At 38.7% G+C, this 27980-nt stretch overlaps 1 protein-coding gene across 3 annotated transcripts in view; it reads right to left on the bottom strand.

The window, feature by feature from the left end:
- Window positions 1–3589: 3589 nt before the first annotated feature.
- LOC109923811 (ADP-ribosylation factor GTPase-activating protein 3-like) overlaps window positions 3590–27980 on the bottom strand; it is a 67899-nt gene continuing 43508 nt past the window's right edge. For all 3 annotated transcript variants that reach the window (XM_048607503.1, XM_048607504.1, XM_048607505.1), the window contains 7 exons: window positions 18496–18627; window positions 13827–13952; window positions 10289–10420; window positions 9805–9925; window positions 7766–7856; window positions 7262–7383; window positions 3590–5001 (listed from right to left, as the gene is read on the bottom strand). In XM_048607503.1, the coding sequence (XP_048463460.1) occupies window positions 4984–5001; window positions 7262–7383; window positions 7766–7856; window positions 9805–9925; window positions 10289–10420; window positions 13827–13952; window positions 18496–18627 (742 nt within the window). In that variant the 3' untranslated portion in view covers window positions 3590–4983. The remainder of the gene's footprint in view (window positions 5002–7261; window positions 7384–7765; window positions 7857–9804; window positions 9926–10288; window positions 10421–13826; window positions 13953–18495; window positions 18628–27980) is intronic.

Raw genomic sequence — 27980 nt, 5'->3', positions numbered from 1 at the left:
GTTTTTTTATCTCTAGAACATCCTTTTACCTTCGTGCTTCTATTTACAGAAAAAGTTGTGTGCGCGCGTGTGCATGCATTTTGGGAATTTAGAGAAATAAGCATTCATCCTTCTTTATTAACAACTGTGCATGTTAACCAATTATTGCATTATTAGTGAATAAGTTCTAATAAAAAGATAATAAATCCACATTTTTTATTAGAAGTGGCTGATAAGTTTTTAAACTTAAATATCTTTTTAACTTAAAACCAGATACAGATATTTAATTTGTCATCTTGGTTATTGGAAAAAGTACTTTTATGTTGCGACCCGTGGAGTAGTGATTCTAGAGTGAGAAGGGGCGAAGGGAAGACGCGGTGTGAAAATAATCACAGAGCTTTGTTTGTATCGGAACAGTTTAATTCCTGTATAGTGTGTTTGTGAAACTGACACCCACATCAAGCATGCCAAAATTCTAACAACATAGGAACAGCAACAATTCATTCATCACTTCCCCCTATTCAATTGGGTCATGGTTGGTCCGTTCCTTAAGTCCTTTCACTCATCTTGGCTCCATAACCCTCAACACCCTTAACTAGAAAAAAAAACAAGCAACCTCAAATTTAAGATAATTAATTGAGCTAGCTTTTCTATTTTTGTTCCACACTTGAAGTAACCTTTGTATGTAGAACTTTTTCCAAACTTCACTCCTGAATGTATTTTGATTTTAAGGTTCCTTTCTTTGTCCTGCATTTGCCCAGCAGCAGGAAAAAAGTTTATTTCAACTTCATTTTAAATCCTTAAAAATGCCTCAATCTATTCAACCTTCAACGTGATCTTCTTTATTCCAGAGACTACCAAGCTAATTAATGCAATCTTTCACAAGTAAAGCATTGGAGCCCTGTAACAGTTGTGATGGTCATTTGTAAGTTTGAAGCAGGAAAATATCAACATGTTTCGAAATCTTAGAGCATGCTCCTTCTTTACCAGTGCTTATGGAAATCCATAGCATAATATCAAAAGAAAATGCTAGCAACCATTATCAGAGGAAAATGTTTTATTTCTAGCTTCAAAGTACCTTTTCTCAAGGTGAAGGATACACATGAAAAGTACTATCCCTGAGAACAGAAACAAGATGAGAGTTCTTAAGTCCCCTAGTAACGTACCTGCTAACATACCTTCCGATCAATCTTGTGTGTTCTGATTGATCTATTCCCTACACCAGTCACCCTGGATAATTTTCTGAAATAAAAATGCCTATTTAAGTTGGATTTCCACAGGGATTTGTTAGCGTTTGAAAAATTAATTCTCCATGAAATCACCTCAATATAGGAAAAACAATTACATGAAAACTGCTCTATTCCCCCCTTGCTGACTTTCAGAAAGTAGAAACAATGTTAATAAATGGAAGCCTTAGGTTATAGACGTCACTGCATTTAAATTAGAATCAACATAAACTTAGTGCAAATCTTAAATTATGGAATTGTTGTTAGAAGAAATACAGACAAGAGAATGTATTTAACACAACCACTTATCTTTCTATTTTGTTCTTAGCCCTATGTCACCAGAATAAAGAATTATTTAAAAAAAAGATTTTCATTGGCTATGGTTATTGTTTGCATTACCAGCATTTTTTGCTGTTTTGCCCTTGAGAATGTGGTGGTGAGCCACCTTCTTGAACAGCTGCCATCAATGGGCGATAGATAAAACTCATTTCCTAAAATGGGTATAAGACTTTGACTTGATGACAGTGAAAGAACAGCAATGTAGTTCTAAGTCAGGATGTCGCATGGCTTGAAGGGGAACCTGCATGTGGTGCTGTTCCCATGCATCTACTGAGCATCTTCTGGCTGGTAGAGGCTATCAGTTTGGAATGTGCTGTTGAAGGAGCCTTGGTGAATTGGTATAGTGCATCTTTTAGTTAGTAAAGAGTGCTGCCACTGTACACCAATAGTGGAGAGAATTATTTTCCAATGTGATGAATGGGCATCAAGTGGCCTGCTGCGTCGAGCTTGAATGTGCACTCATCCAGACAAGTGGAGAGTATTCCATGAGACTCCTGACTTGCATCTTGTAGATGATAGACAAGTTTTGAGGAACTAGGAAGGGAGTTACTTACTGCAGAATTTCTTGCCTCTGACCTGCTCTTGAAACCACAGTATTTATGGCTGATACAATTCAGTTTCTTGAAAATGATAACCCCCCTCTATATTATAACCATTCAGTATGGTGGAGTCAGTACTAAGTGATTAATAATTCAATAATTCTGAACAAAGAGGCCGACTCCTTTAAGAAGGGGACAGTCCAGCTGAAAATTCATTTGTTATCACTTCTAATGTAATTTCCCATTCTAAAACAGTTTTTAAAAAATTACCTTCCTTCCTCTTTAAAGGTGCTGCTTGACGTTCACCTCTTTGGCAAGCCTCTCGTCATGGTTCCTAACATCTCTTTCATTAGTTAGCCATCCATTTTTTTGTCCAATAATGGGGAGGCAGTGGCCTAGAGGTATTAATGCTGGATTGTTAACAGAGACCCAGGTAGTGCTCTGGGGACCCATGTGAGAATTCTGCCACAACAGTCTAATGATGGTCATGAATCCATTGCTGAGTGTTGGAAAAAACCCATCTGGTTCATTAATGCCCTCTAGGGAAGGAAACTGGCATTCTTAGCTGGTCTGGCCTACATGTGATTCCAGACCTCCACAATTTGGTTTTCTCTTAAATGGCTTCTGGAATGGGCAATAAATGCTGGCCTAGCCAGCAACACCCTCATTCCATGAATGAATCATAAAAATCCATGAAAGTAACTCTAGGGTTAGGGTTAGGGTTAGGGTTAGGTCAATACGCAAGTACAGTTTTGTTGAACCGAGCCAGAATTGTGATGTTGCACCAGACAGTTAGGTTGGAAAAATACAACATAAAATCAAATTCTTCTTTGATTGGCTCACAGGACATGGCCTTGGCCCATCCCAAATTACCCTCGAGAATGCAGTAGTGAGCTATCTTGGCCAGTAAGTGGCTCAGTCTAAGAGTGTCCTCAGAGAAAAGGCTTCGGACTGGAAAATGACAAATTTTCTTCGTTGATTTATAGCACTTATCAGGTTATAACTCCTTTAAATAGTTCCATGAATTTACTGAGACAACTCAAGTTAAGTTGGTAAATATATATTCTTGAAGCTGGAACTTTATATTTCAGAAATATTTTCCCCCACAAGCACACTAAATTAGAGATTTCCTAACATTGTTTACTATCTCAAAAGTCCCTTCACACAATTTTTACTTTGATATCATATCAATTTAACAACCCACAGATCATTCTTGATTCAATAAGGACAGAATTAAAAGTTGTGAATGAAGTAGAACTAAAAAAGGGCTAGATAATAACTAGGACATTGTGTTAAGTTGAGAAATTGTGGGACTTAAGGTGTTCAACTGCTGGCCAAGTTTGGTATCAGTGAACCCCATCACATGTTTCAGTGATCCAAAATACTCACTAAATGGTCAGCAAATATATACATTTCTACGATTTTGAAATCTATTTCAATATATCACAAAAAGCTGCAGGTTAGATTTGAGTCTTGAAAATGAAGAATCAGATCTGGACTGGAAGATAAGAAAGAACAAAATATTTTATTCTTCAGCTGATAGTCCAGATTCAGCACAATTTTCACCTCAGTGCTATGATGCAACTGGTAATTTGCAAACACTAACATTTTATTGGTAAAGATGCTGTTTTACATGTTTTCCTCAATTTTTTTCCTTTGATTCAGCTTAAAGTTAATATTTCACAACCCGGGGAGAATTTTATTTTAACAACTAGAAAACATTTTCTCCCTTATTTTCAAGTAATTACACTGTTTTATAAAGTTACTTTATACTGTTTAAATAGCTTGCCACCAGTTTTAGATGATGTATAATACCTCTGCAAGCAATGGACTTCAGACAATTCAAGAATATATGTGCAAGAGCCATTGTTGAATTCTTACCGGAATCATTCATTTATTGCTTACATTTCCTATTTAGTTCAATTTCAGTATCAACCCACTTATGAAGCAAATGTGCTTTTTTTTTTATTAGAAATACATTTACATTTCTCAATTCAGTTTTTTGCTGCAGGAAGTGTGCAATTTAAACATAATGATTCAAAAATTAAGGTTCATTACATATATAACTACAGCAATATTACCATTTACACTTATTTAATTGGTCCCATGAGTAGAAATAATTGGTTTCCCCACTAGTACACCTCACAGGTTTCTGCTAATAACAGAAATGATCACCTTCCCAACACGGTGTACTGAAACCTTCATGCTGTTCAATATCCACATTTCATTTTTCTACAGACTACAGACTTCTAAAAGTTAACAAGTGTATTTTGGCATATAATCATCTGTTCAAAGTACCAATAAACAATTCTATATTACAATTGCTTAACAGACCCCAAAAAGTGATCTGTTCCAGTAAACAATTCATTCAAGAAACTGCACACTCACTTTCTCAGAGTTCAGTATAGTGTTTTAATTACACAAACACCTTTTCTTTAAGCAGGAAGCAAAACCCAATTCATAAGAGCACTTCTTTAAAGCTGTGGGATTTATCCATATTGTAATGTATATCTGTATAGCTTTTTAAAAATTGAATATTGCACCCTTTTCCCAAACTAACTAAAGTTCTAGATATTTAATACTTTTCTGCCTAGTTTAAACTAGAATAAAAATCGCATTCTAGTGACTGAAAAATAATTTCCTTCTCCTAGTTCTGAGTTTTTTTTCCCTCTTTATTTAAAGCACAGTATTACCTGAGACAGTGACTCTGGGAAAACTCAAGTGGTAGGAGCAGATATAGATGTCAGCAGATGCAATTTAAACACCCAAATGTTGCAAAAGGTTTCCATCTCAAATGAATATTCTTTCAAAATATTTTGATAATCAGTGGTGTTAGACATCCAAATGTAAATCACTTCTGAAAAGATTAATATTCATCTAATTATAAGGTTCATATCCAGTTAGGAGCCATATCGATCCTGTAAAACACAAGTAAAAGGTCTGTTGAAGCGTTAAGTTTCAATAACGATTGTAAGAAGTTATTGTTATCAAATACAAATACACGTAGTTCTCCTATAACGCAATAGTTGTGTTCTTGCGTGACCTCGCACTATAGAAAATCGCCATCGAAAATCATGTTATAGGGAATCGCTATAGAAAAATCACTACCCCCGTACAGCAGAAAGTTCGCGTTATCAAAACAGCATCCATTATTCATCAATCTCGTTACAGCCAATTCGTGTTAATGAAACATGCATTATAGCAGAACTACCTGTACCCCTCTTTGTAGCAAGCCAAAACAGTTGTCTTTTATAGTCCTTAAGATAAAATGTATTTCTTCATGCAACCTTGGAGCTCAAAAACACTTTGCTATACTGTTGTAGCGTCATGTGCCAGAGTGGCATAAGGCCTGATGCACTGAATCATTTAACCAGAAATGCAAATTTTCTCACTTGGGAGAGAGAAAGAAATGTTTAATTTCTACACATTTCTACACTTCTGGTTTAACAAAGACCTCATATTCATGCAGACTTCTGAATGAATTTTACTTTGCCCACAACACGAGACCAATATTCTCAGTGCACAATTTCAGCAAATTTTATTTTTACAGCAAATGCTTGTAATTGAGTTTTAACATAATGTATAAGCAAAGAACAATGGCCTAGAGTATGCACTTGTAACAATACTTCCAGTGTTTGCCATCTTTACTTTGTGAAGCTGACAACTTTTGGTCTCCATGCATATATTTAAATGTAGAAATTCAGATGTTTTTGTCAATGATTTCCTGCTCCTTTATGGAGTGTGCTGTTGAAGCTCTCATTGTTGATGCTCATTTCTTGAACACGGAAGTCAGAGATCAGTATATATTTAGATATTGCAGGAACTACGGGTTTCTGGTACGGTCAGGGAAATTGAAGCAGAATGCCATCCTTGAGAATACTAAATTGCAAGTCAGGACCAAATAAGTTACTGAAGTATAAACCCTCTAATACTTAACGACTAATTTTATATTTGTGGAATGTCAAATTTCTCCATTTCATAGCGTTTTAAAATATACATATTTCAATTTCTACCTAACTTTCATGTTTTCTGTTCCAATTTTTCCTTTGATTTGTGTAAATCTGTTTTAAAAAAAAAATTATGACAAGACCAGATTGTTACTTCTTGATTTGCTGACTGTGACAATTCTTCAATGTGATTGGTTGCTAGGCTGTCTGATGACAGCAAGCTTCCTGGATACCTCAATCCCTAAAGGTGGAGCCAGAATTAAATTTATGTTGTTAACTGACTGGATCTCTGTGAGCAGTTTTCTTCAAGGCTACAGTCATGTGCTGGGACTTCTCCACTGAAAATGATGTCTAGCCTACTGAATTCATATCCCACCCGAGCTGCTGTTCATGATAGGCATACATGAAAGATTTGACACCTCTAAAATCCACCTAAGCATAACTAACAGACAGCATGAGGAGTTTGAAGCTGAACTATACTTTGATTGGTATTTCAAAACATTCTACTTGTCGCCGTAAAGTTCACATCAACAGATACAAGTATAATCTATTCCAAATACGTGTATAAGACTTTCAGACTAAGAGGATCATCCATTGCCATAAAAAGGTTGGAAAAAAAGCAGACAGTACGGAGAAATCACAATTTTGTCCAAATTGTGGGCATTTTGTGCTCCTGGTGAACCCATGACATTATGAACTATGAAACCACCCAAATTAATTTCTTCCCTTACTTTTAATGAGTACACATAAGTAAAAACCTATGATAAGAGAGTGGCGTGTTAAACCATTGGTTAGCTAAGACTCTAGACAACTATTTTTAACTTAATGTTTAGTGGATAGCATTTATTTATCAATATCATTCTTCAACAATATTTGTTCTCATTTCAGATATTTAACTGAACATTAACATAGATGTCAAAGTTGAACTACCTTTATTAAAAAATAAATTTTGATTAGCATCGGTAGATCCCTTGATAGCCTAGGGTCTGCTTACCCTGACCTATCTCTTTAAGTACTTTCTATTGGAATACAACTGCTTGGAATTGCAGATGAACTCTCATTGCTTGTAACACTAGAACTTTTAATAATGGCTTAATTTGATTTGCTGTAATGTGCATGATATTCTTTTGTTTAATGGACACATACCTAAAACAAACCTTTCAAATATAAATAGCAATTTAAGAATAGATTGGACACAAGAATTTACATGATGATATAAAAATATGCCAACCTGAATGGAATTCATCACTCCATTGGCCAGAACAGACAGCTTCCCAGCCACAGATCTAACACCTTGCTTAAACTGTGCCATGTCCGGAGCTGATGGTAGCACATTGGTCAGAGACACGTTTGCTTAAGATAATGACAAATCAAGTAATGAACATATATTTTATGATCATAATATTCATTTTTAAGTAAAATACAACAAGTATAAAAGAATGAGGAAAGTTTAACTGAACAGACAAAATGCATGAATTTCTGGGTTCACTGGTGTGCTTACTGGTAAATTTCTACAAATGAAAGTAAAAATTTTCTTCAAAGAAAAGTCTGATTTAGAAGTTAGCAACAGTAAATTCCAAACTGGTTTAATTCAGAAAAAAAGTGAAATTAAATAAATGTTTTGTAGATAAAGGATATGAAGCATGAAACCACTTTGTAACAGAGGAAATATGAATAATATAATCCTAAACAGTTTTAAAAAAGATAACTTTTCTTTAGTCTGCTGGCCTCTTACCTGACGCTTGCTTCTTTTCACCCTCAAATAGATCAGATGAGCTAATAGATGAACTTCCAGCAAATCGTTCCAGTCGAGTTTTGGCTTCATACTGGCAGATAAAACATCCCAACACTTAAAAAATGCTTTACAGGCATTAAGTTTAACAACTATCAACAACATTACTTAATACAAATTAGGTTTAGTGTAAAAGAGAATTATAAAATATTTTATAAATAGATAATCCTATTTAAAATCTCTTGGAAAGAAAAGTATTAGTTATCAAAATAATTGCCATTTTTCCAAAGGATAGTCTAATAGAATAATAGAAGAGTTTGTTGGAGACTGAGTTTGTAATTCCACTTTCCAAACCATACTGGAGCAAAAACCGAGGAGGAGAGGGATCCAAATCATCTGACGGTTTTAGCTTTAAGTTCTTCAGGCACAAGACAATCAATTGGACACATTCTGTACACTTGCGAAAATCTCAACCTTTGAAGATTATTTCAATTTGCCCCATCAGGCCTCCACATGGCTTAAGTGGAACCAACAAATTCAGTTTGAATGAGTAACAAGTAGTTTTGCGTTTTGGGCTCCAGCTGCTGCAACTCATTTTCTGCAACATCTTTGCGTTTGGCAAAGAACAAACCTCAGAGTATTTGTGTGCATTTCTGAGAGGAGATTCTGCTCAGGGCTCTCTCAAAATTGTGGAAGTGTACTTCCATTCTGACTGTTCTTTTGTAGTGCAGAACTGTCAGAGGAAAGTAAATTATGCCCTCCTGTCACAGCAGTCAGCTATTGTACTCTGAAACTTACAGATCCTGACAGCCACCTTGAAACTGGCTGCAAAGGGTAGGTCTGTAAGGCAAGTAGGACAGTAGGACGATGGGAAGTTAGGGTGCCAGACGGAGAGGGGTCAGGGTGCCAACTAAGTAGAATGTCAGACAGGCAGAATGCTTTCTAAGGAGATAGGATGCTAAGTGGGTAGGGTGCAGGTAACAAGATGGCAAGGCGGGGAGGTCAGTTACAGGTAAGTGATGTTGTGTTTACGGTAGGTTGGAGTTGGGATCGGTTGGGTGGGAGAAATGGGGTCGGGGAAGGGCGGGTGGGACGGGTCTAGGGTAGTTGTCGGGTCTGGGTGGGATCCGGTCTGGCAGCACAGGTTTGGGGTCAGGATGTGTTCAGGGTGGGGTGTTGTGGTGGTGGTGGTGGTGGTGGTGGTGGTGGTGGTGGTGGTGGTAGTAGTAGTAGTAGTAGTAGGGGATAGTGGACTGGCAGGAGAGTGGAAGGGTTGGGTTGGGTCCAATGGCAGAAGCGTGGGTGGTCAGGTCCAGGGTGGGGGAATTGTATCAGGGGTTGTGTTAGGTAAAAATGAGAGCTCTTTTTAATAGTTACTCAGGGAGTTAGAACATGAACTTAATCTAACTTTTCCTGAGTAAATGTTTCACTTAATTTTTATCAGAAGCATCTGAAGTCTCTGATTTTAATGGAGCTTTCAGGAGTATCCTAGTGGAGATGAACTGTCCAACAGAAAATTCAATTTCCCAGACAACGTCTGTGGTGTATGCTATGATAGGGATTCCACAGGGTCATCAGGCAAAATTCTCCTTTATGTTTGAATTACAACTGTCTGGTCTACAGTAATGTTCTTTTCAAAAGACAAAGGGAAAAACTTAATTATTTATGATATGTGGCAAAACTGTTACATAAATATTACATATCAAGTCAGTCAATGGAAGGCAAAGTTTTGTTTATTAATGTCCCTACTGACACTGATAATGATCTCCATTTGAGGTACAGCAACCAATCTTGTGTTGAACATGCCTGTACATGTCTTAGAATATATGACTACACACAGTTCACAACAGGTTTCAGCCCAATTTCATTACTAAGAAATGGATTAACTGGTTTGATTTGTTCTGCATTGTTGAAATCTGTTTTGACAGACAGAGAAATGTTATTGTTTTATATTGCTAATCCTAAAGGCCACATGCACATGAATAGTTACCCAGGTAACTCAAAAGATCATAACTATTCAGAAAATATCGTGAAACATTCACCTCTGCAGAATCCTGTTTTCCGAAATACATATCTGAAGAAATGGCTTTGACATTCCCAAATTTCTTCTGTGCATCCTCGGAGACTACTACATAGTCCAATTCTGGTTTACGACGTGCAGGCCTGGAAAGATAACACCAATGTTAAAACGAGCATTGATCAGCATTAGAATCATTGACTCAAAAGTGGCTGTCGATTTTACTTTAGCATTGTAAAGTGAGTGCGAATAATGTAGTACAGAATTACAGTCAAACATTAAAGGAGCAAATAATTTGCTGCAAATACAATGCAAAAATAACCCTATGAAATATAATAAATGTAGAGGCAAAGAACAAGAGCTAAGTCTAGGCTCAGTGTAACATAGATTTGTTTTAAGTTCAGCACCAAACATGCAAAGTTAAGAGAAAAAATATGATTTAAAATTAATTGGTTGAAAATATGCAGTCATATACTCAGTAATAAAAGGTATAAAAGCAAGTATTATACCTGTCATTTAGTGATATTTTTGAAGTAAATATGTCCTTCTCTCTGCTGTTGCTTTCTGTTTTCCAAAAGGAATCACTGTTGTCATCCCATTTTGAATATGTACCTCCCATATCCAGTGGATCATCAAAATATCTAGAGTTTGAAAGGAGAAAATGGGAATTTTAGTCTTTCAAAATATTTAATCTTCCAATATAGATGTGAACAGATCGGATCCTGGATGCATAAACTGATAGGTATGGGTGGTGCAACCCATATCTATCCCCCAGTTATTTCCCCATATCGGTATTTAAATGTAGCCAGCGTCAGCAACTGCTGTATATTAAAGAGTGTCAGCGTAACAACAAAATACCACTTTTCAAAAATGCACTAATATACAAAATAAATTTCAGAACAGTGTCTGGTTGAAAGATATCTTTTTCCCCAACAACCAGGTGTAATAATCATCATGGAAACCACATAAACTGAGTTGACATCATTATCAGTGATCATGATCAACTATGTATTAAAGCTATGGACTAAATCTTATAATATGGTAAGCAACAAATGAGTCAACATAAGCCACTAATGTGATAGAAGTGAAGCCCAACATGGCTCTGCACCTCCTCTTGACAATTCTGCACTCTCTGACAATGCTCACATTTGGGGCGCATTTTCCATTGAAGAGTTGTAGCCCAAACATAGTTATTGAGCTGAGACTAGAAGACCCAAAGGTTCCAGTGGCTAAAGATAACTGGCCTGTTTAAACTGTAGTTGCTGTCTTGTTAACCTTTTACAGCCCTTCAATCTTTCAATATAGCTGCACTCCTTCAATTCTGGCTTCCTGCACATCACTACTGGTAGCTGTGGCTCTCACTGCCTCAGCCCTGAACTCTTCCGAAGGTCTCCAATTCTTTACGTCACTTTCATCCTTACAACACATACTACTACTTCTTTGAATAAACCTTTGGACATCTGCCGTAATAACTTATATTGGTATCATATGTTGTTTCACAATACTTCTGCAATATGCATAAATGTGTTTTAGTTGAGTGGAAGTGTTACATAAATAGATGGTATTGAAGAATCGTATTTCAGCAGGATACTAATACATTTGTATTTAAGTTTGTTGACATGGATTCAGTAAGTTTTATAAAATTATTACATTTTAATACAAATGCGACAACCAAGATAAAAATAATTATGGAAATTACTCCTGGTAACTAATTGTACTGACATTGCAAATGAATGTATAAATGATCTATTCTTCATTTCACAATTTCCAAATTGTTTACACAGTACTGATTAAACAAATAATTCCACTCAGGTACCTCAGAATACTCTTTAGTACTACTACTTCTAAAAATCACAGATTCACAGAATTGCGAAGACACAGGAGGCAGCCATCTGGCCCATCAGTGCCTGCACTAGCTCTATTACTTATAGAGGCAATGCAGGAGAAAAGGCTCACAGAACTGAATTTCATATTTGTAAGCCCAAGTTGAACAAAAGCCTGGTTTACTGAAAACACCACCAAACAAAAAAAACCCAAAACCTACAGAAAAGGCATCTGGTCCATACAGGGCAAAGATCAGGTAAAGTCCCCAACTCACTCTACACTACATTCAGTGGCAGGCACAACACAACACAACAATTAACACTTGCTGTTCTTGGGTTAGTATGACAATTTTTCAATACTTGCCATGCATCACTAGAAGTCTTATAATGTTTTACCAAGAATAATCCACCAACATTCAAAAGCAAAGTATGCACTTAAAAATTCGGTTCCATATTAATTTATGCAAATTGTTTCCTTCAAATCAAAGTTACACAAAACATCATTGTTCTTATATGTAAAAGGAGCATGTCACTAGTATTCCATAAGCCCAGAGGCTGGCCATTAAAGGTGATGAGGGCAAATGTATTTGGACCAATAGGAGAGAGTGGTAAATTACATTGTAAATGCTACAAATGACCGAAAATGATTGCATTAACATTTTACTTTACAGGTTTTGGCTTTTATCTAGTTTTTCCACTTGATTTTGCTTCAGGACAACAGGTATTTATTGTAATGTCACATCTCACAGTTAAATTACTTTAGGAGACATGTGCATAATAACGTCACATGCCATATGCAGTGATCTAAGGGCATAAAAATCTCATACTTCATCTTACCTTGGATTACTTGAAGCATGACATTCTACTGGTAGAATACTCCTCTGTTGTAATGTAATAGCTTAATGTTAGCCACAAAGAATGTAATACTTGTACATGTCTGCTAGATTCTTCAATACCCCAATGTTCATACCTCGTTTTTTTTATGTTATGTTAGATAACATAAGCATTGCTGCATTGTGTAAAAATACTTTTTTTGGTGACAAACACACACCATTTCCCAGGTTTTGGTTTTACTCTTGCTTTTCTCTTCATTTTGATTCAGAGTCAGGTGTTGTTCATAGCTCTACCATTTACACTTCCTCTTTTGTTTCTTTACGTGTCCCATTATCACTTCCTTTGGTCTTGGACCACCAAATCTTGCATTTGATTTCTCCAGTCTTTCAGGTTCTCACCAGTCTGCATTTTTGTTTCCCTCTCCCCTACCCAGGTCCACCCCAGACTCCCACATATCCGTTTGCTTACAAAAATAAGAAATGTAATACATTGTCAGTACAAATGAAAAGTCATGACCTGAAATGTTAATTCTGATGCCCCCCGATCTGCTGAGTATCTTCAGCATTTTCAGACTTCATTCCAGATTTTCAGCATCTGTAGTATTTTATCTTTTTAACTTGTCTTTATTTCAAAAAAAAAGTAATTGGAGTGGCACATCATCAGTTGTAACCAAAATCCAGTGATAACTGCCCACTCAGTTCCAGCTAACGTACCAAAAAGGTAATTATCACAACTGACATCCAGAGACTCAAGTTGGCAGGATAGATATAGAAGGGTGCAAGACACCATTGCATGAAAATAAAACTATGAATATAACTGGCTTGCTGACTGAAGAATTCATTTCTTTCCTGAACAGCAAATTCTTTTATATTCATCTTGGTTTCTCTACCATCCCTGCATCATGAACTACACAGCCAAAGAGAAGTGGATGGACCACCAGATTAATGCTACTCCAAACCATGAGCTGCCAAATCATGGAATTGGGCAGCTCTTACCCAAGAACTGATCTTTGCTGCTGACAGATCTCTCTCAGACTGACATGAGCAAATATGTGGCAAAAGTTTTTTCCTGACGTTTTCTCAACAAAATCATTTTATAAACCTCAGAGATAAGAATTTTTTTTGGTTGTTCAATGATGAAAATGTTCCAATGCTCAAGGGGAACAAAATTATAAAACTATTGAATTATACAGGATAATCTTTTGGATCCATTCAATGATTCACAGTACTGCTAAAACACTTAAATCCTTGACTGCGTTCATAATGAAATAACCAGCAGCAGCCCTAACACTTTAAAATCTTATCTTTCTGGTTACCGAATGATCTTTCCCCCACACAATATAACCTTACACTCTTCTTCAAGATCGAGCATAGGAGGATACGATGATTACCTGGAATGAGTAGTAGTAAAAGTAAGCTCTTCATCTTCATCATACTTTCTCCTGGAAGATTTTGCAATAGTGGGTGTCTCCTGTTCTATAGTTTGCATATCTGATAATACAGAATGGGAAACTCCCCTACAAGGAATGAGTGAGAAAAAGCAGAACATAAGATAGCACAACACAAAGCTATGCTTAATTGCATTTAGCATCTTATTGACAAGAACTGATGGGTAAACTCAAAAATGTAAAAAAAAATTAACAGCCAGATTTAGACAAAAGCTTTTTGCAACATAAATGAAATATCTTGCAACGAAAGCCTTCCCCATCACCATGTTCAGCATAAGAGTTCAGGCAATTGGAAAATTTTAACACACACTACGCAATCACCACATACAAACCCAAGAACAAAGGAAGTTTTGAGGCAATTGTGGATGGAGCAGAGTGGCTAGACGTAATACAATGTTTTTTAAAAAAATATTTGATACTACTTAAACATCAAAATAGATGGTAACATTAAAGGAATTACATAATTAAAGTTGGTTCAACGATGAGTTTCGCTACAGCAAAGGCCGAGAGGCGTAAAAGTCACGTACCACAGATCTCTAACAGCTGAAAGTGTAATTATAACTCAACATATTTACACTGGCAACTTCCGATATAATTATTAATATAAATGTAGATGGAACAAAAGTGATATAAATGTATAACAAGATAAAGAAAATTACAAACATTACATACAAAGATACCATTCTGGGCCACTTTGCCAAGGGAAATTACATTATATATCCTTGCAGCCAGTCCAGCCCTATCAGAATGTTATATATTTCAGTGAGATTCCCTCTCGTTCTTCTAAACTCCAGTGAATACAGGTCCAATTGACCCAATCTCTCCTTAGACCACAGATCTGCCATCCCAGGAATCAGTCTGGTTAACTTCACTCCACTCCCTCGTTGGCAAAGGTATCTCTTCTTATGTAAGGAGATAAGAACTGCACACAATACTCCAGGAGTGGACTCATGGAGGGCCTATACCCCAGCAGTAAGAATTCTTTGCTTTTGTTCTCAAACTCCCTTGCAATGTAGCCAACATCCTATATGCCTTCCTAAACAACTTGTTGCACCTTTAGGCTTACTTTCAATGACTGGTGTACAAGGATGCCTGGGATCCTCTGTATATATCAACCTATCCCAATCTATCATTTAAATAATGCTCTACTTTTCAAACTTTCCTATCAAAGTGGACAACTTCATATTTGTTCGCATTATACTGAATCTCCCAATGGTTGTCCACTCACTCAACGTTCCTTCTAAGCCACACAACAGCTCCGAGGGTCCGTGCATACTGATCATCATGCTAATTCACTCACTGTCTTCAGCTGCTGCTGCATACAGAGGTGTGTTCGGCAGCTGGAAAATTGGAAGGAACGCAAAACTAAATTTGTCTAAATTACCCTGAAACCTCTATGTCTTCCTCGCCACTCTGCCTAATCTTTGTGTCATCAGCAAACTTGGAAATATTACATTTGAGTTCTTTATCCATTTTGTTGATATATATTGTGAACATCTGAAATATATGGCTAAAACAAAACTGCAAAAATATGTGAGTTATTAGTCTAGAGGACTGTTAGGTAAAACAAAAGATTTTACAATTAGGCATCTTTCAGCAAGTGTGAAGAAAAATACCTACTCCATGTCAATTAATAAGAATGTATAAAATATGAGCAAGGGTTAGTCATGTGGCTCTTCGGGCCCGCTCTGCCATTCAAAATAATAATAGCAGATTAAAAACATAGTGTCTCACCTTATTTGAAAATCAACTTGTAGAATGAAATATGAAATACTGGTAGGCTGGTCCAGAAGATTTAAGTTACATGGTACCCACAGTGAGTTGGTAAGTTGGATACAAAATTGGCTTGGTCATGGAAGGCACAGAGTCGTTGTGGAGGGGTGTTTTTCTGACTGGAGGTCTGTGACTAGTGGTATTCTGCAAGGATCAGTCCTGGGACCTCTTGTTTGAAATTTATATAAATGATTTCGATGAAAATAAAGGTGGACTGATTAGTAAGCTTGCAGATGACAAGAAAGTTGCAGATAGTGAGGAAGGTTGTCAAAGGATACAGATCAGCTGAAAAGTTAGACAGAGAAATGGTAGATCGAGTTTAATCCAGACAAGTGTGAAGCGATACATTTTGGGAGGTAAAATGCAAGATGAAAACATACTATAAATGGCAGAACTCTTTGGAGCACTGATGTGCAGAGAGATCTTGCGTTGCAAGTCCATAGCTTTCAAAGTGGCAACATAAGTGGATAAAGTGTTAAAAAAGGCATGCCTGCCTTCATCAGTTGGGGCACAGAGTATAAAATTTGGCAAGTCATGTTGCAGCTGCAGTAAACTTGTAGTTAGACCGCATTTGGAGTACTGAGTGTAGTTCTGGACCCCACACTACAGGAAGGGTATGGACGTTTATTAGCAATATGGAGGGGCTGGACAAACGTGGATTGTTTAGGTTAGAGAGTGAAAGGTTGAGGGGTAACCTGAAAGTAGTATATAAAATTATGAGGGGCCTGGATAGGGTGGATAGTGGAATCTTTTTCCCGGGATGGAAATTTCAAATACTGGGGGCATATGTTTAATGTGGGAGGGCGAATTTTTTTTTCTATTCATTTCGTGGGATGTGGGCATCGCTGGCTGGCAAGCATTTCTTGCCCATCCCTGGTTGCCCTTGAGACGGTGTTGGTGAGCTGCCTTCTTAAACCGCTGCATTCCTCCTGCTGTAGCTTGACCCACAATGCTATTAGGAAAGGAATTCCAGGATTTTGACCCAGCAACAGTGAAGGAATGGCAATATATTTCCAAATCAGGATGGTGAGTGACTTGGAAAGGAACTTGGAGGTGGTGGTGTTCCCATATATCTGCTGCCCTCGTCCTTCTAGATGGAAGCGGTCTTGGGTTTGGAGGGTGCTGTCTAAGGATCTTTGGTGAATTTCTGCAGTGCATCTTGTAGATAGTACACACTGCTGCTACTAAGCGTCGGTGGTGGAGGGAGTGAATGCTTGTGGGTGTAGTGCCAATCAAGCGGGCTACTTTGTCCTGGATGGTGTCAAGCTTCTCGAGTGTTGTTGGGGCTGCACTCATCCAGGCAAGTGGGGAGCATTCCATCACACTCCTGACTTGTGCCTTGTAGATGGTGGACAGACTTTGAGGAGTCCGGAGATGAGTTACTCGCTGCAGTATTCCCAGCTTCTGGCCTGCTCTTGTAGCCACTCTGTTAATGTGCAAGTCCAGTTGAGTTTCAGGTCAATGGTAACCCCCAGGATGTTGATAGTGGGGGATTCAGTGATGGTAACACCATTGAATGTCAAGGGATGGTGGTTAGTTTGTCTCTTATTGGTGATGGTCATAGCCTGGCATTTGTGTGGCACGAATGTCACTTGCCACTTGTCAGCCCAGGTTTAAAAGGAGATGGTGCAAGAAAAGTTTTTTTTTAAGCAGAGAGTTGTAGATGTCTGGAATGCAGAGCCAGGAGAGTTGGTAGAAGCAGATATGATAGCAACATTCAACAAGCATTTAGACAGACACACGAACAGGCAGGAAATAGAAGGATACAGACCATGTGCAGGCAGATAGGATTAGTTTAGAATGACATCATGGTTTGCACAGACATGATGGGCCAAAGGGCCTGTTCCCTTGCTGTATGATTTTATGTTTTATATTCGAAGACATTTATTGAAGCTTAGATTTTAGAATCTCTGGTCGTAGTCTTATGTACTTGTTATAGTGGGAATAAGGTGGTTTTACTCAAGGCTAGATAATGCTTGGGAGCAAGGCAATAATTAGTTATTTCTATTTACAAATTCTCATTGCTTGCTATTTTAGTTCTTACCTATCTGAAGCATTATTATTGCTAACTTGGATGGGCAAAGAAGTGCAATCAAGTTTCTATTATCCTTAGATCTTGCATTGCAAGGCATATGCAATTAACCGAATACAATGCAAACTTGGTCTTGTCCTAAGATCTTCCATCTCCATGAGAAAAACCCACCTCTCTTAGCTCAATGGCAGAAGTTACAATTTTCCATGTATGTCCACATTCTATTCAAAGTGATTCAGTACAAACTTGCTTCATGCGTTCTCCGCCCAGATGTGGGTCTGAGCCACCGCAACCATAACCAGCAACACATAAAAGGGAAGAAGGTTCCAAATCCAGCCCAGCTGGAATGGGGATCAAAACCTTTGCTGTTGCCATCAGTCTGATCCATGCCAGGTGTCAAGCCAATTAAGCCACAAGGAGTCAGAGTTGCTGTGGCAACATTTGCTATTATACATATGCACATTCTACTCTGGAATTATGGCAGAGGCTCTAATTTCTTTCCATCATAAGGCTGATTAGGAATAACTCCCACTCATAACACCTGCCACTGGTGTGTGCTGAAAGGATTTAGAAGCTTATTCTCAACCAGTTTGGCCATGTTATGAATGCATATTCTTAGACAAATCGAAATCCTCAAGTGGAACATGGACTCAGAGCTTCTGGCTTAACAGGTAGGGATGTTACCCACTGCACTGCAAGACCTCCTACAAACTTACTATGCCATTTAGTTTAAAACGTTCTTCCCAATTTGCTACTTTTTGTCTCCATCCTCCCAAGTAAGCTGTGATATAGTAAAAAGGTACTTACGCTCTGCTACTGAAGCCCATGCCCAGTCGCTCTGCTTGCTCTTTCTTCTTGCCTTCCAACCTGTTCAATTTCTCATCTTCTTTCTTTCTTTGTATTTCCAAGTCTTGGTATGCAAGTCGAAGAGATGAAACACTGTAATGTAACATTTCTTTGCTTACATTTTAAACTTTGAAAACATGATCATCCAACTCAACAATTAAGAATCTATTTCAATGCAACAGCAAAACCCACAAAATTATACTAAATTTTATGATGAAAGTTATACAACATATGCAAGCTACTTGGCCTCAAAAAAGTAACAGCACATTCAAAAACTGTAATTGAGAGATGGCTTTATGGTGTTACTTCTTTGAAAGAAAGACTAAAATAGTCTTAATATTGCCTTTAGTCAAGCAAAATTCTGATGCAATATGACAACTCAAATATTCCAACATCTGAAACCAGCAGAGATGAGATGCAAATAGGGTAAGAATCCTGTGGAAGTCCTGGCTTTTACTCTGACAAGGAAGTTGTCTAAACTTCCAAAGGTCTGATTTGCCCTTCCTGGAACCTTCCATGAAGCTTACTGTCACAGACTTGTGGGATTTAACTTGCCCTGGAAACATTTTCCTTCTTAGCACCTGGTCTCAGTAATTCAGAGTGTAATACAACAGATTACCATAACTCTTGACAGAGTTAAGAAATTCTCCACATCCCAGTCTTAAATTGGCAGCCCTTTATTCTGAGACCATGCCATCTTATCCTAGACTCTCCCATGAGAGGAAACATTCTCTCAGCATTTACCTTGTGAAGCTCTCCCTTGACAGCCAGACTGCCTCCCCGGCCATCCAATAACATCCCAACACATACAGGAGGCAGGGAAGTAGAAAGGGTCAGCATATTTCTGCTGTATTTTAAACATTTTTTTTTTAAAAAAGTGACTTCATTATGAACTTAAACAACATAGCAATATACAGCATTTGAATGTACAGTGCATAATGTTGTAGCTTTTTTTCTGGCTATGCATATGGATCCTAACTAAAGTTTTAACTTGTTTAGAATGGAAAAAAAATCTGATTTAGTTAACATATATTAATTTAAAAACTGCACTTTTCAGGAATACAACTTCAATGTTTCGTCAAGAAGTACTGCATAAAGTAATACACAGTCAGTCTCACTGCATAGAACCCACAATTTTGTATGCTGAAGATATGGAGTAATTAGACTCATATCTGTGAATTTATAATGAGTTACTGAATAATGTTCCAATTTCAATCTTTGTTTGATCACTTGACTAGTGAATGGAACACATATCCTTTCAGATGTTAGATTATCAATTTTACTATGCTGTTCATACTGGAAGATACTTGTCGTCCCTTATTTCAGGGAGTAGGGGAGTCTTATTACAACTGTACAAGGTATTGTGGAGGCCACATCCGAAGTACTATGAGCAGTTTTGGTTCCATTATTTAAGGAATGATATCATTTCATTAGAGGTAGTTCAGAGATGGTTCACTAGAATGATCCCTGGTATGGAAGCACTGTCTTAGGAGTAAAGGCTAAACAGGTTGGGACTCTGCTCACTAGATTTAGTAGAATGAGAGTTGATCTCATTGAAACATATAGGATTCTTAAAGAGCTTCACAAGGTAAATGCTGAGAGAATGTTTCCTCTCATGGGAGAGTCTAGGATAAGATGGCATGGTCTCAGAATAAAGGGCTGCCAATTTAAGACTGGGATGTGGAGAATTTCTTCCAAGAGTTGTGTCTTTGGAACTCCTTACTGCAGACAGCTGTGGGGACTGTACAACTGTATAAATTTAAGGCTGTGATAGAGTGATTCTTGATTGGTACAGGTATCAAGGGTTACGGGGAAAGGATAGGAAAGTGGACATGAGGAATGTTGAATCAGTCACGATCCTACTGAACAGCAGAGCAGATTAAAGGAGGCAAAAGCCCTATACCCATTCCTATATCTTATGTTGTTATATATCTAAAAACACAACAGAAGCTCAGTGAAGAATTATGAAGATATGCACCTTCACATTACTGACTTGACGAAGAGCTTTGAAATAGATTGATACGCTGATGAATGCTTATACGCTTATTGTACAAAAAAAAAAAAGAGGAAATCTGATTCTTTCCAAAACCTTCATATTCTTTCTGGTGCTGCAACACCTCTAAAGTGGAAGAGTGATCAGAAAACCTACTCCATTATTACATTTTTCACCATGATTGACATTTTTATTGAATTGACAATGTTGATCATACCTTTGGCTCAAATATTAACAATTTAAAATCTTTTGTGCTTTTCTCCCAAAAGTTTAGTTATACTAATTTTATACACCTCAATAAATCACCTCAACCCCTCTTGTTGCAAAGAAAACAACCTCAGCTTATACCAACGATACCTCATTATCTACATTCTCCACTCATGGCAGCATCCATTGTGAAGCTCCTTTCTTGCTTCTCTAGTGCAACCAGGCTGTGGCTTAACTACCATTTGTACTGTTCTAGCATTACCTCTGTGTGTTTATAACCCATACCCCAACTAATAAAGTAACCTGTATGCCTTTTTAATCACCTTATCTACCTCTGCTGTTATCTTCAATGATCTCAGTTAGTGTTTTACGCTGCCCTTGGTGCTTTTGTCAGTTTGGTATTCCAAGTGTTTGGCATTTGGGTCATCATGAGAAAAGGGAATCCTGTGAATGTATCTTTTTAGGAGGCCAAATTTAGTCCCTCTGACTGCTTTCCTTACAGTTCTGTAATTAATTTCAGAATCAAGTATTTACCTATTTTCTATTAATACATTTCACAAAGGATTATGTGCTCCTGCCTCTTTAAAATTTCTTAGTATTCTACCATTTATTGTGCATTTCCTTATCTTGCTTCACCTCCCCAAATACATTACTCCACAACTCTCCGGACTGAACTCCATTTGCCACTTCTCTGCTTATCTGGTCAGTCAATTAATAGTTTCTTGCATCTACAACATCTTTCCTATCAACAATGCAACTGGTTTAGTGCAGTTATATTTAAATGACAAAGTGTTTGAATATTTGGGAACAGAGAAGGACTTCACATCTGAATACCATGGAAAGTGCAAGGGCCTACTGAATGCAAATTGTTACAAAGAAAATGAAGATTCAGTTCATGAGAAAATTCTTAAAGAGGCAGGAGCAGATAATCCTCTGTGAAATGTATTAATAGAAAATAGGTAAATACTTGATTATGAAATTAATTACAGAACTGTAAGGAAAGCAGTCAGAGGGACTAAATTTGGCCTCATAAAAAGATACATTCACAGGATTCCCTTTTCTCATGATGACCCAAATGCCAAACACTTGGAATACCAAACTGACAAAAGCACCAAGGGCAGCGTAAAACACTAAATTGTTCTGATGTAAAGCTAAAACAAACTAGAGTAGAGTAATGTGTTTCTGGAAAACTAACAGCAAATTATGTTAGGGCTCCTGTTATGAGCATGTCCTCGTAACAAATTTGATAGGAATATTTCAGTTTTCACTCTTTCACCTGTAACATAAAGTACTGCTATTATTTTAAAATATAGCTTCATTTTAATGCTCAATACTCAAAATAGCATTTGTTTACACATTAAGTTGTTGAAATAAGTTGCAACAAAAAATCATGAGGAGTTACAACACAGAATACTGCAAACGTTTACATTCTGAATTCTCATTTCAATGACCTTTTCAGAGACTCAAATGCTTTTGCAAATTAAAGATTCAAATATCCATTTAGTCCTTTTCTTGTCTAGTTTAAATCAGAACAAGGCTTGTTTTTTAAGCATACAAACATTAATGGACAAGAAATGATACACTGGTCCATTTGCATTAAACTGTGCTGGAGCTAATGTTCTTGCAAGTCACATAACTAGGGCAGGATTTTAAATTAAGCAGTGGGGTCAAGGGATCAAACATGGAAAGATGTGGTATATCAAAGAGTAGCGACAAAGTAAGAGGGGAAAACAGTAATATGGGAAAGGAGGACAAAAAGAGGAAAAAGCTAGGAATATCAACAAGTCAAGATTAGCTGTTATAAAGATGATAAAAAAAGACAAAAACCAAAAGCTCTGTACTAGGGTGCGCATAGAATGCAGAACAAAGTAGACATATTGATTATCTACACCAATGTGCACTATCATTACAGAGACATGGCTGCAGGATAACAACTTTGGGTCCTGAGTATTGAAGATTATGAGACACTCAAGAACCGGAAGCCAAGTAAAAGGTGGCAGGTAACACTGTTAATCAAAGATGGCATTTGTGCAACAGTTAGAGATGACTTAGGTTTATGAAAACAGGATGTAGATTCAATTTGAGTGGGGGTATGGAATACTAGGGAAAAGAAATCACTAGTGACGGTGTGGTTGACAGGCTCCCTACCAGTTAACAATGCTAACAAGTCTAGAAGAAACAACAGCGGATGCTTGTGGTTATTGCTGGGCCTTTACCATGGATGACTTTAATCTACATATTATGGGAAGGACATCAGAGGTGCCTTTACTCTATCTAGAAGGATATTTGTTATGGTAAGAGGGCAGTAAGTGGAACTGAGACCACAAAAAGATCAACCACGATCCTCCTGAATGGTGGAGCAAGCTCGAAGGGCCAAATGACCTACTCCTGATTCTTATGTTCTAATTAGTAAGCTTGGAGAGGCTTCAGAATAGATTTACCAGGATGTTGCCAGGAACGGAGTGTTGCAAGTATAAAAATAGGCTGGATAGGCTCAGACCTTTTTGACTGGAGTGTAGGAGGTTGAGGGGTGACCTTAGGTTTACAAAATCATGAGTTACATAGATAAGGTGAATAGCAAGGCTCTTTTCCCTAGTGTGGCGGAGTTCCAAACTTTTGGCGGGGGGGTATATTTTTAGGGTGAGAGGAGAAAGTTTTAAAAAGGATATGAGGGCAACTGTTTTCTACAGAGGAGTTCATGCGTGGAATGAACTGCCAGGAGATGTGGTAGATGTAAGTACAGTTACAACATTTAGAAGGCATTTGACAAGTACGAGGGATATGAGCCAGGCCCAGGCAAGGGGGGCTAGTTTAGTTTGGGAATGTGGTCAGCATGGACTAGTTGGACCAAAGGGTCTGTTTCCATACTGTATGACACTATGAACTACTACAGAGCAGGTTATACTACACTTCATACTGTGTAATGAGATAGGATTGATTAATGACCACAGGGTAAAGGCACATTTAGGTAGCAGCAACCATAATATTTATGAATTTTATATCCAGTGTGAAAGGGAGAAGAGTGGATCTGAGATTAGTATTATAAGCCTATGTAAGAGCAACTATGTGGGCGTGAAAGCTGAGCTCGGTGAAGTGAACTGGCACACCAGCTACAGGATAGATCAATAGGAGGTGCAGATGTAAATATTTATTGATAAATTTCAGAACGCTCCGTATAAGTATATTCCTACCATATAGAAAAATGATAAGATGAGGCATGACGCCCATAGTTAACTAATGAAATGAAGGAAACATCAAAAGCAATGAAAAAGCATTTAACCATATAAAGACGAGTGAGTCAGATGACTAGTCAAGATATAAAGAACAGCAAAAAATGACTAAAAGGTTAATCCAGAGAAAAATATTAAGTGTATGAAAGAAAACTAGGTAGGAATGTAAAAACGGATAGCAAGAGTTTCAGCAGGTACTTAAAAAGGAAAAAGTAAAAAGTGAGGGTTGTTTCACTAGGTAGTGTGAAGGGGGGGGATGATAATTAAGGGGGGATGAAATGACAAAATATTTTGATTCTTTCTTCACTATTCAAGAAAAATGTTCCAGTCATGGTTATAATCCAAGAGGTGAGAGAGGCACTTAGTGAAATTATGATCATGTGGGAAGCAATTCTAAGCAAACTGGTCATCCTAAATTCTTCCAAGAGGTTGCTGATGAGGTAGTGGATCTGTAATTTTCCAAAACTCCCTAAATTCAGGAAAGGTTCTATCGGACTGAAAGATAGCAAACTTAAATGTTCTATTCAATAAAAGGGAGAAAGACAGAAAACAGGAAACAATGCCTGCTGTGGGGAAAGTATTAGAACTGATCATTAAAGAGATTATAACTGCACACTTAGCAAATCCCAAGGTAACTGGGATAAGGCAGCATGGTGGTGTCAAAGAAAAATCACACGTAACCAGTTTACTGGAGTTCTTTGAAGAAATAACATGCACTGTGGATAAACGGGAGCTTCCAGACCTACAAAATTAGGATTTCCAGAAGGCATTTCATAAGGTGCCACATCAAAGGTTATTGAAGAAAATAAAAGCTCGTGGTATAGTGGGTAACATATTAGCCACTATACAATGAGTCTGACTGGCAGGATGTGATGAGTGGAGCCCTACAGGGGTTTGTGCTGCGGCCTCAACTTCTTATAATTCACTTGAACAATTTCAATGAGGGGAGTGAAGACATGGTATCTAAATTTGCAGAGACGTCAAGGTAAGTTGTAAACTATGTCATAAAGGAGACGCAAGGAGGTTGCAGGCAGATTATAGATAGGTTAAGTGAGTGGGCAAAAACTGGCAGAAGAAGCATAACCTCAGAAAATATAGCAGGATGAAAGAAAATGCAGAGAATTACTTAAATTGGGCAGCTGCAGGGATTTGGGTTTTCTGGTGCATGAGCCACAAATGGAATGCTGTTGTATATGAGACTAATGGAACAGAAAAGGATGGTATGTTTCAGTTATACTTTTTTAAAATTCATTTACAGGATGAGGGCGTCACTGGCTAGGCCAGCATTTATTGCCCATCCCTAATTACCCAAAGGGCAGTTATGAGTCAATCACATTGCTGTGGGTCTGGAGTCACATGTAGGCCAGACCAGGTAAGGACGGCAAATTTCCTTCCCTAAAAGACATTAGTGAACCATATGGGTTTTTCCGACAATCGGCAATAGATTCATGGTCATGGTTAGATTCTTAATTCCAGATATTTATTGAATTCAAATTCCCACCATCTGCTGTGGCAGGATGAACCAAGGTCCCCAGAACATTACCTGGGTCTCTGGATTGACAGACCAGCGATAGTATCACTAGCCAACTGCCTCTGCGACACACGGCATTGGTTAGAGGAAATCTCAAATATTGCGTGCGTATTTGGTCTCCTTATTTAAGGAACATTGTAGATTAATTGGTTGCAGTTCAGAGGTTTACTAGATTGTTCACTGGAATGAGTGGGTTACGAAGACAGTTGAACATGCTGGTTCGCTTAGCTGAACTTGTCCTCACCCCCAACAACTTCTCTTGCAATTCCTCCCACTTCCTACAGACAAAGGGGGTGGCCATGGGTACCCGCATGGGCCCAAGCTATGCCTGCCTCTTTGTAGGTTATGTGGAACAATCCCTCTTCTGTAGCTACACTGGACCTAAACCCCACCTCTTCCTCCGTTACATTGATGACTGTACCGGCGCCGTCTCGTGCTCCCACGAGGAGCTCGAACAGTTCATCCACTTCACCAACACCTTCCACCCCAACCTTAAGTTCACCTGGACCATCTCTAATACCTCTCTCTCCTTCCTGGACCTCTCTGTCTCCATCTCTGGCAACCACCTAGAAACCAATATCCATTTCAAGCCCACTGACTCCCACAGCTACCTAGAATACACCTCCTCCCACCCACCTTCCTGCAAAAAATACCATCCCCTATTCCCAATTCCTTCACCTGCGCCACATCTGCTCCAGGATGAGGCATTCCACTCCTGTACATCTCAGATGTCCTCATTTTTCAAGGACCGCAACTTCCCCACCTCAGTGCTCGAGAATGCCCTCGACCGTGTCTCCCGCATTTCCCGCAACTCATCCCTCACACCCCCTCCCCGCAATAACAACCAAATCAATCAGAATCCCCCTCATCGTCACGTACCACCCCACCAACCTCCGGATCCAACGCATCATCCTCCGACACTTCCGCCATCTGCAATCCGACCCCACCACCAAAGACATTTTTCCCTCCCCACCCTTATCTGCTTTCCGGAGGGACCACTCTCTCCATGACTCCCTTGTCCGCTCCACACTCCCCTCCAGCCCCACCACACCCGGCACTTTTCCCTGCAACCGCAGGAAGTGCTACACCTGCCCCTACACCTCACCCCTCACCCCCATCCCAGGCCCCAAGAAGACTTTCCACATCAAGCAGATGTTCACCTGCACATCTGCCAATGTGGTATACTGCATCCGCTGTTCCCATTGTGGCCTCCTCTACATCGGGGAAACCAAGCGGAAGCTTGGGGACCGCTTTGCAGAACACCTACGCTCAGTTCGCAACAAACAACTGCACCTCCCAGTCGCGAACCATTTCAACTCCCCCTCCCATTCCTCAGACGACATGTCCATCCTGGGCCTCCTGCGTGCCACAACGATGCCACCCGAAGGTTGCAGGAACAGCAACTGATATTCTGCTTGGGAACCCTGCAGCCCAATGGTATCAATGTGGATTTCACAAGCTTCAAAATCTCCCCTCCCCCTACCGCATCCCAAAACCAGCCCAGCTCGTCCCCGTCTCCCTAACCAGTCCTTCCTCCCACCTATCCCCTCCTCCCACCTCAAGCCCCACCCCCATTTCCTACCTACTAACCTCATCCCGCCCCCTTGACCTGTCCGTCCTCCCTGGACTGACCTACCTCCTCCCTAACTCCCCACCTACACTCACCTTTACTGGCTCCACCCTCGCCTCTTTGACCTGTCTGCCTCCTCTCCACCTATCTTCTCCTCTCCCCATCTTCTATCCGCCTCCCCCTCTCTCCCTATTTATTTCAGAACCCCCTTCCCCTCCCCCATTTCTGAAGAAGGGTCTTGGCCCGAAACGTCAGCCTTCCTGCTCCTTTGATGCTGCTTGGCCTGCTGTGTTCATCCATCTCTACACCTTGTTATCTCTGAACATGCTGGGTGTTCCCTTAAGGTTTGGAAGAGTGAAGTGTGATGTGATTGATATTTGTACAAGATCCTAAGTGGTCTTGACAAAAAGAGACATGGAAAAGTTATTTCCTCTGTGGGTCAGTCCAGACCTTGGGGGCTACTGTTTTAAAAATAGAGATCACCCTTTTAAGACAGAGATGAGAAGAATTTCTCTCGGAGTGTCATTTGACTTTAGATCACTGCCTCAGACGATGATGGGAGTGGAGTCATTAAATATTTTTATAGCAAAAGCATATGGATTTTGTTGCCTGACAAGAATCTCCAGTTATGGGAGGTAGATGGGAACATACAGTTCAAAACAGATCAGCCATGATATTACTGAATGACGAAGCAGACTCAAAGGGCCAAACAGTCTCTGCTACTCATCCTAGTTCATATATTCATTAGAAAAGGAGAGTTACCTCTAAATATCCTGACCATTATTTATCCCTTTATCAAAATCACAGAAAACAAATGATCTAATCATTATCACATTGCTATTTCTGGAAATTCGTTGAGCAACTGTGATTCGTAGAATTCTTTGGGATGTGATACTTTGTGTCATGAATGGAATT

The sequence above is a fragment of the Rhincodon typus genome, chromosome 18 (genome assembly GCF_021869965.1).
Source record: "Rhincodon typus isolate 14 chromosome 18, sRhiTyp1.1, whole genome shotgun sequence".
NCBI lineage: Eukaryota > Metazoa > Chordata > Chondrichthyes > Orectolobiformes > Rhincodontidae > Rhincodon > Rhincodon typus.
The sequence above is the reverse complement of the archived record's forward strand: the minus strand, read 5'-3'. Positions and strand labels throughout refer to the sequence as shown.